The sequence below is a fragment of the Brassica napus genome, chromosome A10, assembly GCF_020379485.1.
Source record: "Brassica napus cultivar Da-Ae chromosome A10, Da-Ae, whole genome shotgun sequence".
Taxonomy (NCBI): Eukaryota; Viridiplantae; Streptophyta; class Magnoliopsida; order Brassicales; family Brassicaceae; genus Brassica; species Brassica napus.
The window spans coordinates 11,785,828-11,798,374 of NC_063443.1; the positions used below are offsets into that span (position 1 = coordinate 11,785,828).

A 12,547-nucleotide genomic window follows, 5' to 3' on the forward strand; every position below is an offset into this window, starting at 1 on the left:
GTGCTTGGTTCTAGAGTGAAACGAAGGATTCGCAGAGAGAAGAACTGCTGAGAGATTATCACAGAGTAACAGAGGCGTGGTGAGAACAGGAAGCCCCAATTCTCTGAAGATCGAACACAACCATGTAACTTCAGATGCTGTTTCTGATAAGGTTCTGTACTCTGCCTCTGTAGAGCTTTTAGATACTGTAGGTTGTTTCCGGGATGACCAGGAGATCAGATTCTTTCCCATGAAAGTACTGTATCCTCCTGTAGAACGTCTCGTAGATCCACATCCTGCCCAATCACTATCGCTGTAGGCAGTGAGTGTGAAGTCTGTGTCTTTATGCAGAGAGATTCCCATGGTGATTGTTCCTTTAACATATCGGATGATCCTTTTCAGGTGATTGAAGTCGGAAACAGTTGGACTGTGCATTTTCTGACAGACGTAGTTGACGGCAAACTGGATATCTGGCCTCGTCAGTGTCAGGTACTGTAGTTTCCCTGCTAAGCTTCTAAAATAAGTAGGATTTGAGAATAGAGGTGACTCATCTTGTTCTCTGTTCAGTTGAAGAGGAAGCGGAGTAGGCATAGAAGTGCAGTCAGTCATAGAGGCAACTGCGAGAAGATCTTCCGCATATTTCTGTTGACACAAAAAGAGTCCTTTCTCATGGCTTTGAACTTGAATTCCAAGAAAATAATGTAAGAATCCCATGTCCTTCATTCTGAATTCTTTGTGTAGATGTTGAAGAAGCTTAGCAAGACTGTCTGAGCTGTTTCCTGTTATAACCATGTCATCAACATATAGTAGAAGTATGATGATATCTTTTTCTGTTTTGTAGACAAACAGCGACGGATCAGACTTGGAGCAGACAAAGCCGAACTTGATGAGAAAGGAGCTGAACTTATCAAACCATGCACGGGGAGCCTGCTTAAGACCATAGATTGCCTTGTTGAGACGCCACACATGATTTTGTTTGCTTTGATCAACAAATCCAGCAGGCTGCTTCATATAAACCGTTTCTTGAAGATCACCATGTAAGAACGCGTTCTTTACATCTAACTGCTTTATTTCCCAGTTTAGAACTGTTGCCATGTGAAGAATAGTTCTAACTGTTGCCATTCTTACCACAGGGCTGTATGTTTCCAAGTAGTCGATCCCTTCTTCCTGTTCGTTTCCTTTTGCCACCACACGCGAGCGAAGTTTACTGAAAGAACCATCCGCATTGAGCTTGATTCTGTGCACCCATCTTGATCCTAGAACGTGCATATCCGGAGTTCGAGGAACCAGAGTGAAGGTACCAGTTTCTTCACATGTATCATATTCTTCTTGCATTGCATGTCTCCAACCAGGATGCTTAAGTGCAGCAGCTATAGTTCTTGGTTCAGGAATAGCAACCTTTTGTGTCATTAGAACATATCTTGGATTAGACTTGACTATTCCTGATTTTGATCTTGTTACCATTGGATGTTGTGATTGAGCAGGTTCAGGAGCATCCAGAATTGGTGAAGCCGCAGCAGGAATTGAAGAACCTGATGTTGTACTGCTCGATGATTGATCAGGAGAACTGGTGCTTGATCTTTGTGAAGAGTCTGGAGAAACAGTGAGAGTATTCTGTGAAGCAAGAGGAGGAAAATCAGCTTCTGAGAAACGAGGAGCAGATGTCTGATGATAAACTCTTGTTTCTTCAGGTACAGAATTGTTCTCCTGATGCTCTGTTTCTTCAGGTGTAGAGTTGCTCTCTTTAAAGCTCATCTGCCATGCTTTAAGCAATGGAGTTAAGACAGATGGATGGCTTTTCTTGTAGGTGTCTTCAAAAGGAAACAGGGTCTCATCAAATAGCACATGTCTTGTGATGTATACACGACCAGTAGGTGGGTATAAACACCTATATCCTTTGTATTTGTCGTTGTAGCCTAGGAAAACACACTTTAGTGATCTAGGATCGAACTTGTTGATAGCATAGTCTCGCAAAGAGGGATAGCAAGCACACCCAAATGTTCTTAGAAAGCTGTAGTTAACTTGAGTATCAAACAGCTTCTGATGTGGTGTTTGATGATCTTCCAGGGTTGAAGTTGGTAGAAGATTGCTCAGAAAGGCTGCTGTGAAGAAGGCTTCTACCCAATACTTCAATGGCATCTTACTGTCGAACATCATAGACAGCCCCAACTCGGTGATGTGACGATGCTTCCTCTCAGCAAGACCGTTCTGCTGTGGAGTATGAGGGCATGAGATCTGTTGCTGAATCCCATCTTTTTGCAGGTGATTCAGGAACGCAGAGCTGATGAACTCTCCACCACCATCACACTGAAAGGTTTTTATTCTACTCTTCAGTTGATTTTCTACTAATGCTTGGAACTTGCAAAAGATAGAATAGAAATCTGATTTATATTTCATAGGATAGAGCCAACAATATCTCGACCAATGGTCAATGAATATTACATAGTATCTAAATCCTTGAATACTCTCTGTTGGAGCAGGTCTCCATAAGTCGCAGTGAACCTTCTCCAGAGGAGCTTTAGCAACAAAGGTTGAAGGTTGAAAAGGTAATCTACTACTCTTGCCAAACTGACATGATGCACACATCTCGCTTGATCTTGAGCTTATTGAAATGAGTTGATTTGCTGACAGGTGCTGGAGAATCTGCTGATGAGGATGCCCAAGTCTCCTATGCCAAACAACATCTGATGCACAATGCTGCCTAGAGGAGTAGAGAGCTTTTATTTGATGAGCGTTCTCCAACTGATACAACCCGTTAACCTTTCTTCCCTTGGTAAGTACCTTCTTTGTGATTTTGTCCTTAAAACGAACCTCAGAGTTATCAAATTTGACAGAGCAAGGATAATCATCTGTAGCTTTAGAAACTGAAACTAGAGATTTCTTTATTTTAGGACACACAATAACATTCTTTAGAGGTAGATTACCTGATGCTGAAGCCAAGTTTGTAGATCCAGTATGAGTTATAGGCAGATATGACCCATCTCCAACCATAACTGTATCTGAACCGTGATAAGGCTGAGCATGTTGCAGGTTGTGCACAGAGTTGGTGACGTGAGCAGTAGCTGCAGAGTCAGCATACCAGTCAGCACTTGCCTCATCAGAAATGTCAGTAATGCGCATAGCAGCAAGGGCTTGAGTAGATTCTTCAGACTGGTAGTTGTTGTTGTAGCGAAAGTAGCATCTGAATGCTTGATGTCCTGGTTTTCCACAGATCTGACAGACAATGCGCGTATCTGTCTCAGAGGAGGAGAACTGCTGCATAAAGCCGCGACCTTTTGTTGTGTAGTATCCTCGACCACGAGCTCCAGATCTACCTCTGCCTCCTCTTCCTCGTGAAGAGTAATACTGGCCCCCTTGACCTGAGCGAACTGATGTGAAAGCCAAGTGAGGAGTAACTTCTTGGCCAGTATCATAACTCTTAAGTCTGTCATCAAAGGCAACAAGTCGAGGCATGATGGAGTCAAATGTAGTAGAGGGTTGAGAGTCAATGGTTCCTTCAATGGCGGTCTTAATAGGCTCAAAGTCTTTTCCCAAACCTCTGAGAGCAGTAAAGATCTTCATAACTTCAGTCATTGGCGATCCTATGGAGGTAAGTTGATTGCTGATAGTCTTTATCTCTTGAAGATACACGTCCATAGTTTTGGTCGCCTTTGTGACCGTTTGAAGTTTGTGTTGCAGCTCAAACAAGCGTGAGTTAGAGGGTCGATTGAAGTGGTTGTCCAGCGTTGTCCAGATCTCGTGAGATGTGGTGCAGTGAACAACTACACTCTGAAGCTGGTCTGTGACAGATCCAAGCAACCAGGACTGAATGACTTGATCTGTCTGCCACCAAAGCTCATGGTCCGGGTTCGGCACTGGCGTAGATGTACCTTGAATAGAAGGCGCCAAGATGGTCGAAACAGGCTGAGGTATGGTACCAGTGACAAATCCAAACAAGCGTTGTCCACTTAGAAAGGACTGAAACTGTCTTTTTCCAGAACAAGAAATTTTGTTCATTTAGCTTTGCTGTGACGCAGTGGATGATGTTTAAGGAGGGAGGAGTGTATGGATCTAGTTCCATGGCTAGAACACCTAGTGCTCTGATACCATGAAAGTATGAACAAACTAGGAAAAAGGTGAAAACGTTTCTTTTTTATTGATTTTCCCCTAGAGTTCCTGTTACATAGAACATTCATATTTATATGCTAAACACTAGGGTTTTCATCTCATGTGTCTTCAGGATCTAATGGCTGGAATCGATTGTGCACCGGGACCAGCTGAGCTGTTGACATCTTCTTCTTCCCGTCCACTTCATGTGCTTTCTCCAGCTGTGTTGCAGAAGACCGTTGAAGTGTTTCTTCAGTTTTGGGCTTCTGCTCACTTGTGGGCTTTGATTCAGATGTGGGCTTGAGCTGAGAAGACCCAAATAATGGGTTTGCTCTAATACTCAGTGCTCTATAAAGGCTCATTAGTAAAAGCCCAAACCACTGGAGGGGTCAATTACACTGATCACTTCCGAGTTCGGATAATGATAAGTATCCGTACATACATTATTCAAACTGTGTTTATACACAAATACAATACGAAAGATTCAGTCGCACACTCTCTAGTTTATGTTAGAATCTAAGTGTTGTTGTCTTGGTTGCCTGAGAAGCTCAATCAACGCCTCAGCCTTTAGCTTAGCTCGACTCTTACTCGTCTGCAAAAGAGCCACCACTGGAGGAATCGCTTCTTCACGAGCCATCATGGTTCGATACACACCACACTCTCCTCACAAAGCTGCAACAGTATCGACACACTCATCTCTTTCTGTCTCAACCTCCACTATCTCCACAAGCACCGGAATTCCTCCTTTCTCCACCACCGCCGGCTTCGATTCTGCTCGTCGATGGAACATGAGGAAGAGTCGAGATGTGATATCGGATCAAATCGTCAGAATTCTCAACGGTGCAGGAGAGGAAGAGTCGTCGGCTCTCGGAGTCGTTGACAGCTTAAACCGCTAAGTCAAACCAACAGTTTTTATTCTACCAAGTTTGACCATTTTCACAATTTAATACTCTTTCCGTCTCATACTAATTGTTGTTTTAATGTTAAAATTTTGATTCATTTTAAATATTATTTTATATTTTCAATGAATAACATTATTTTCTATTTTATTTTTTTATTGTTTATAGATTTTAATTCTTGAATACTATCATCAAGTATTCATTGACTTTTGTTGACAAAAAAAAGTATTCATTGACTTTTGGTAAATTCTCTTGGATCAGTTTACACACGTTAAACTTTAAAGTTATAATCAAACTAACATGTAAACCCAAAGACACAATGTTCCAGTTCGGTTACAAAGGATCTATTTTTCAAAAAAAAAATTAAAAAACTAAGTTAATATGATATGAACTTCACTTAAGAAAGATGCAAGAGTCTACAGACCCAAAACTTCTTAGTTACTTAAAAAAAAAACTAATACATATCTTTATTAAACGGTCAAAAATATGCAAAACGCAACATGATACATTCATACATCGTGAGCAAACATATATAAGCTCATTCATATATCAAAAGCTTACTATTGTTTCAGAACAACCATAGTTATTTGATTCGTTATATCTTTTATATGTACGCATATTATCCATGAGTTATTAGTGACAAATTGAAAAAGCCTCTCTGCTACGTTTTGTAGGATGATAATAAGAAGAAAGAAAGTCTGATTTTTTAAGCAAACTGAAACCGCATAAGAAGTGTAACGGCAACAAGTCTCTCGCCTTTACGATCATACAAAGGAACAGAACGTATTCCCTGTCTCAGCTCTGCTACAGGCAAACACGTCTGCCCCGAGAAATCATCCTTCTCTGGCATGTTGTAGTCGTGAACTTCAACTCTGAGCAACGCCAGCTCCGGTACCGTAAGCTGAAACTCAAACTCCTCGTCCCAAAATGGCTCCCAAGTGTTTTCTTCTTTCTTTGTTTTCTTCATTACTCTATCACCTCTTACTCCTGTTATCCCCACCTGCTTTCAAACAAATATAGTTCAAGCGTCTAAATCAAAGTGAATCTTGTGTAATGAGTTGCTTACCCTTGTGTAGAAGTTTGGAGAAGACCAAGTGTTGAAACATGCCCTCTGGAAACCAGAGTCCCATCCTTTTCCCATGTATACTTTCACTCTCATAGTTGTCTTGATGGGTAACTTCGCTTTAGGGTCAAACACTTCTCCGTCTGGACCTTTGTTCATCATAAAGTCCGGTTTTTTCACGTATCCACATCCACCATTGGATCTGAACATACCATGCATCATCCACAGAGCTCTTCCATAGCCCTGAACATCAGAGGCACAAGATGCATGAGGTTTTGGTAAATGTTGAAAAGACTCGAAAGAAAGAATGCAAACCTGCATGTTGAAAGCAACCATTTGAGCTCCGTACATCCAACCGCTGAATGGCTTGTAGTTAGAGGAGGTTACTCGAGTTGCCTTTGGATATATCCTCAACAGATTCTTCTGTGTGAATCTAAGATTATGATTCTAAGTAGTGAGCGTGTAGAGCAATAAAAAAAACAAAAGCAATGTCTCAAAGGGATTGTGATACTTACTCGATGACTTGGGTTCCATACATTTCAGTGGCTTTCTTGAAATTCTGCTCTCTCAAACTTAGACGTCTGATGCCACCATTATCGAACGTAAGTGCTTCCTTTAATCCATTTCTAGCGTTTCCAGAAGGAATCAATATCATACGACTGTATGTGAGGAGATCCATTTTGCTGGATTCTTTATCTGATCCTCCATCCTTTTCCTCTTTGGCCTCGCTTGTTCCTTCCTCTTCATTTTTGGCCTCGCTTGTCTCTTCAACCTACACAAAGCCATTGCATGCAAGCAAAGAGAGAAACTAAGACAACATTGAGAAACTTTTGTTTTTGTTATGTCACAAAACATTGAGAAACTTAAAACTTTGAAATATTAACTACAAGTAACCACAAAGTGGTGATGTAGTGGTAGGCAGATTCCGGGGAGCTAAGCAACATGGCTACAAAAACATCTTACTACACTTCACCTTTCATTGGGAATTAGTCTAGGCCCTTTCATACGTCCGAGATACTTTCAGGTTAATAAAAAAGAAGTATTTACTACACAAGTACCTTCTCATCATCTGCTGAAACATCTTCTGATGATGTCTTTCCTGATACGTCTGACTCGGAATCCTTTTCCTTTTCCAAAGTCCCTTTAGGAAGCTTTGTTGATATTACAACTTTGTACTTGAGATCTTCTGGTGAAGGGAAGTCTTTTAAATCGCCAGACTCGGAAAAATACACCATATCCATGAATATCTCTTTCATCATCTTCATCAACCAAAAGAAGAACTTCAATATTTTTCAAGAATTTATTTAGCTAACACGGCCGTGACTCAGATCAAGAAAGTACCTCGGCTGCTTTGGCTTGAAGATCTGGTGTCAAATGATCTTCCAAAGTTAAGATCACAGGATATGCAGATGCAGAGAAGGCATAGTCTTTGATAGATCTCAAGCATTTGATCAGTTCAACCGGAGGTGTCCATGCCCTATAAAGCATCAAACATACTCTCTTATTCTTTTCCAAAAAACTTTCAAACTTAGAATAAATACCATAACACAACAACATACCAGCCATGTCGAACAAGTATGCCGTCTTTAGTAGAGTTTGGCCACAGGTCAAGCTCAAGAGCTCGAACACCTCTCTTCAATGCCTTAATGAGAGGTACGTCGCTGCATTCACTGTTGATTTGATTCCCAGTCAGGTAAGAGTTATGGCTAGTGTAAATGAAGTAATGAGACAAGGGAGACGCCATGTCTTGATGCACCTGAAATAATCAGAATTTCAAGGATTAAAAAACTTTCCATGTAACAAGAAAAACAAAGACATTAGGAGAGAGAGATAATACCTTACTAACAACTGGATGATTCAGATCATCTGAGAACAAGAAACTAAAGAAATCATCTAGGTTCAAAGAATGCCTCAAGAACTTAGTGATATGATGTCTTTCATTTGTGATTCTTTCTATGATCTTCTCTGCATCTGAAACCAACACCTCGGTCTCTCCCTGCACCTGAACCAAGAACCGACACAGCTGCTCTGCCGTCATGTGGTTCCCTCCCTCTGTATACTCTAAGAACACCCTCACCACATCTGGAGGTGGAGATTCTCTGTTCATCCTCAACTTGTCACTAAAACACAAACCCATTTTGTACCTCCCAAGCTCTCTCTTCATCTCAGGTCTTTTATATCCTCAAGTCAAGAAAAAACAATAAGATACTACACTTGTTTTCCTCTCACCAGCAACTATTTATATTTGGTTAACTAACAACTCATGCATTTATGGCATGATCTTCATATACAACAATCAACTATAAGTCTTTCTTTTTTCTTCCATGCTTTATTATTATTATAATGGTATGCTTCTTTATGCTCAGTGCTCTTCCTTTTCCATATATTCCCAGCCAAGAGACTCATGTTGAAAAAAACTCACTTTCAAAAAGAACCAGCTTAAACAAATAGCAGGGTATCTAATTCCAGGAGCATATGATGTTGTGCATGGAAGCTTCATGGACGCAACGATTGGGTTTCTCATACTTTTTTAATTTCTTTCTTTCCCTTACACATTTCACGGTACCTAAAACCTCTCCAGTCATTGTTAAAATGCTTATGAAGTCTTCCAAGAATCTCAATAAGTTACTCTCCAAAGATAAAACAGAATGAAAGAATCTTTCTTTCTTCACTAATAAGCATATACGTGGGTGGTGTGGTCTCTATCTATGGATTAAGAATAAATCCCTTGAGGTAGTTAAATGTAAAGTTACACTAAAAGGGAATATTGATTAATTAGTACAAAAAGATTCATATAACAACAAAATATTCCAAAATGTATACTCTACTTTAAAAGTTTCACGTGTTTAGTGCAGACAAAAGGCTTAAAGAACTATAAATAATGTAGACAAAGATTTGAAGCTTCTTGATATCTATACAAGTCCACATGTGTAGAAACAACTATTTTAAGCTATCCGATACCAAATAATCCAGAAATGAGAATAAAAAGATTATGTTTTCATATGCTAAGATGCTGAGATGAAAGATGCTTCTTAATGTGATTATAACTTCACAAAAAAAAATGCAAAAGATCTATATATTACTCAGGTAAACATTCGATTTTTTTACATAATAAAACATAACATAAAGCTACAACTCTAGATGGATACACGAACCAAAACTGTCGGTCTTCAGACAAACTCAAAGCGCATTAGAAGCCGCGTGGAGCTGTACTTCACTCCCTTTCTGTTGTAGAGTGGAACAGCGCGTATGCCTTGCCTTAACTCAGACACTGGCAGACAAGTCTGACCTCCAAAATCGTCTTTTTCATTGTTGTCGTACTCATGCACTTCAACACGGAGCAGAGCAAGTTCAGGAACTGTTAACTGGAATGTGAACTCCTCGTTCCAAATGGGTGTCCACGTATTATACTTCACTTCTGTTTTCTCCATCGCCTTATCAGCAGGTGCTCCAGCAATACCCACTCTAACGTAGAAGTCTGGAGGAGAGTAGCGATCAAAGTGAGTTTTCTTGAAGTCGAGATGCCATCCATCTCCCATAAGGACTTTCACCTGCCATTGTTAGATGTTAAGCAAGATTGTTTGGTGGCATAGGAGAAGGAGACAATGGTACAAGTAACCAACCTTTAAAGTTTTCTTTGGGGAGGAGTTCTCATTTGGATCAAAAACTTGTCCATTAGGACCAACATTCATAAGAAAATCTGGTTTCTTGACATAACCGCAACCTCCATTAGCTCGGAACATTCCTTGCATCAGCCACAATGCTCTTCCATACCCCTGCATTTATGTTTTTGATTTAGCTTCATAACGGTTAAAAATGAGCAACAAGAGAGTGAAGATTTTGAGACAAACCTGCATGTTGAATGCAATCATTTGAGCTCCACTCATCCAACCAATCTGAGGTTTATAGTTTGAAGAGTTAAACCTTGTGCCTTTGGGATATATCCTCAGAAAGTTCTTCTGGGTGAATCTGATCACATTTTTAATAGATTAGCTTGAGATACTAGTAGCAAATACTAGCTATACAATGCTTGTTTAGCATGTGACAAATAACAAATACCTTATAACATCTGCACCATGTGATGCAACAGCTTTCTCAAGTAACTGCTCGCTTAGACTAAGTCTCCTGATTTTGTCTGGATCAACCTTTAAAGCCATCTTTAAACCGCCCTTTGGCTTCCCTGCATGGATGGCAATAAGGCGTTTGTATTCTGGTGCTTGTAATGAACATGACGTGTCAAAATCACGAGAACCCCTCTCTTCATCATCTTGATTGATATAGTTTATATTATTTGAGACCTGACATCAATTAAGAAAAGTGGTGTGAATTGGAGAAAAACAAACATGCACAGTCAAATCAAAGCCCTTCATGGTAAGAGACAGTACAAACCTTGTCGAGTTCGGACTGAGTGGAAATAAGTTCTTCCGGCTCCTTGCCCCATACATCCTCATCTGAATCCTTCCCTTTCTCTCCATCCTTGGCACCATTAGCTTCTAAGTACTCCTTTGGAGGTTTTGTTGATATGAGTATCTTCCCCTTCAACTCTTCTGGAGAAGGAAACTCTTTGCAACTTTCAGAGTCATGGTAATACAACATCTCTCCAAACGTCTGAGTTATCATCTGCAAACAAAAGTTACAGTATCACATATCCAGCCTACACATTGTGATAGACCCATGAACTTTTCAAGGAGTGAGAAGAATGAAAAACCTTGGCAACTTTGCATTGAAGTTTAGGAGTTAGATGGTCTTCAAGAGTGATGATAACAGGATACTTTGAAGTAGTAAAAGCATTAGCTTTAATGGACTCCAAACATCTCCCTAGTTTCACAGCCTTAGTCAAGGTCCTGCCATTTTGATCCCAAAGTGTGAGAATACTAACAGTACAACATCCATATTGAGTAAGAATCAAATTGAATATACATGTATATACCCTCCATGCTTAACGCAGACATCATCTTTACCACGTGGCCATAGATCCAACTCAACAACCCTCACGCCTTTTCTCAATGCGTCTGCAATGGGAAGGCCACTGCACTTGCTACTCAGCTGGTTTCCGGTTAAGTAGGAGTTGTGGCCTGTGAATATAAAATAATGTGACAGAGGAGCATCCATGTTCTGATGGACCTGACAAAAACGATCCAACAATTGGTTAAACAGATCTCCTAAGTAAACAAACTCCTGGAATAGAAAGTATCCAAAATGGAACTTTCTAAATTTAGAAACTTTCAATCTCACATATTCAAGGAAGAAAAAAAACAGAGTTGACTCGAGAGAGAGAGAGAAAAGCTAACCTTGTCGCCGATGGGAGGATTGAGTTCAGTGGAGAAGAGAAGATAGTTGAAGTCCTCAAGAGTGAGGTTTCGTCTGGTGAACTTTGCAATGTGGTGTTTCCGGCGAAGCACCTCGTCGACGAGCCTCTCCGCATCTTCGAGACTCGATCCTAAGTCTTCTCTTCTTTCATCCGCCATGAGTTTCCGTAGCTGCTCCGGCGACATGTGAGCTTGACCCTCCGCATATCTGGAGAAGACGTCTCTGACGTCATCAACCGGACCAGGCTCCGTCACCCTGAACTTCCTTTTGAAGATGAGACACATTCTGTAGCTACCCCTTCTTTTTTTTTTTCTTTCTCTTGTCTTCTGTTATGTATGTGTATGTATCGTTCTGTTTAGATCCAAGAAGGTGGAAAGGTGGTGATGATACCTTTCTTGTTCCTGCTTCTATAACTTAAATACGCAGATCAATCCTTTTTTTTTTTTGATAAGTATGTGAATTATCATTAAAAATGAGGCAAGTTTGTACATGTACAAAAAGAAATAGAAGAAACAATTTGTTGCTAAAAAAAGGTAAAAAACAACAAAGAGCTTAAGTGCTGGAATAAAATTATTCCAACAAGCTAAAAGAATCTAAGCCAATGACTCATTAGATTCCTAAATTTCCGTCTCCTCTTCCTAGCGTGGATTGCGTTGCGAATAGTCCTGTCAATGTCTTTGAAGATGATCATTGGAGTTGAGGACCTGCTGTTATGGAGTCTGTTATTGCGCTCAAACCACAGCTTTGAAACAGTTGTGTGTACAGCAAGCCGGCGGAGAGTAAGAGAGGAGGTCCTGTCTTTAAGGTGGAGCCAGTCCAGGAGAGCAGTCCAAGTGTGAAAGAGGAATGGTCGGTAGCCAAGGCGCCTCGTTACTTGTTTCCAAATCTGTTCACTAAAAGAGCATCTTAGGAATAAGTGGTCTCTGTCTTCATCATGGGTACCACAGAGAAGGCAAGACTTGTCTGGTACCGGTGACCACCTGGCGAGGCGATTCCGGGTAGGAAGTCTGTTCCATTGGGCCACCCACATGTGAAAGGCTTGACTGGGTATGTGGCCACTAAACCAGATTGCTTCCTCCCACTCTTTTTTATCCCCATGGTTTCTAATAGAGTTCCAAGTTTGAGCAGCAGAAAAAGAGGTGAGAGATTTACCATCGACTTCCCAGTAGTAAATGTCTGTTCTGTCCGAGAGACTGGGAAGTGGAGTGGA

General features: G+C 40.6%; 2 protein-coding genes and 3 long non-coding RNA genes across 5 annotated transcripts; 3 read left to right on the top strand and 2 right to left on the bottom strand.

The window, feature by feature from the left end:
• The first annotated feature begins 398 nt into the window (after positions 1–398).
• LOC125579202 lies at positions 399–1,278 on the top strand. The gene is made up of 4 exons (XR_007317202.1): positions 399–468; positions 547–680; positions 821–1,016; positions 1,113–1,278. It is a non-coding gene; the product is annotated as an uncharacterized LOC125579202 (long non-coding RNA).
• Positions 1,279–1,467: 189 nt separating this feature from the next.
• Positions 1,468–2,288, top strand: LOC125579201. Its single transcript, XR_007317201.1, has 3 exons — positions 1,468–1,670; positions 1,787–1,853; positions 2,047–2,288. It is a non-coding gene; the product is annotated as an uncharacterized LOC125579201 (long non-coding RNA).
• Positions 2,289–2,608: 320 nt separating this feature from the next.
• On the top strand, positions 2,609–4,087 carry LOC125579200. The gene is made up of 4 exons (XR_007317200.1): positions 2,609–2,752; positions 3,010–3,568; positions 3,658–3,887; positions 3,996–4,087. It is a non-coding gene; the product is annotated as an uncharacterized LOC125579200 (long non-coding RNA).
• Positions 4,088–5,410: 1,323 nt separating this feature from the next.
• LOC106420273 (phosphoinositide phospholipase C 5) lies at positions 5,411–8,602 on the bottom strand. The gene is made up of 8 exons (XM_013861132.3): positions 7,865–8,602; positions 7,587–7,783; positions 7,369–7,504; positions 7,086–7,286; positions 6,543–6,799; positions 6,343–6,460; positions 6,031–6,270; positions 5,411–5,964 (listed from the first exon to the last, which is right to left on the bottom strand). The coding sequence occupies exons 1-8, from the start codon at positions 8,189–8,191 to the stop codon at positions 5,671–5,673; spliced, it is 1,770 nt and encodes a 589-aa protein (XP_013716586.2). The 5' UTR covers positions 8,192–8,602; the 3' UTR covers positions 5,411–5,670.
• Positions 8,603–9,087: 485 nt separating this feature from the next.
• Positions 9,088–11,711, bottom strand: LOC125579198 (phosphoinositide phospholipase C 4-like). Its single transcript, XM_048742980.1, has 8 exons — positions 11,319–11,711; positions 10,958–11,151; positions 10,736–10,871; positions 10,417–10,647; positions 10,087–10,325; positions 9,879–9,996; positions 9,651–9,803; positions 9,088–9,578 (listed from the first exon to the last, which is right to left on the bottom strand). Exons 1-8 carry the CDS (start codon positions 11,619–11,621, stop codon positions 9,198–9,200), a joined length of 1,755 nt encoding a protein of 584 aa, XP_048598937.1. The 5' UTR covers positions 11,622–11,711; the 3' UTR covers positions 9,088–9,197.
• Between the last annotated feature and the right edge of the window lie 836 nt (positions 11,712–12,547).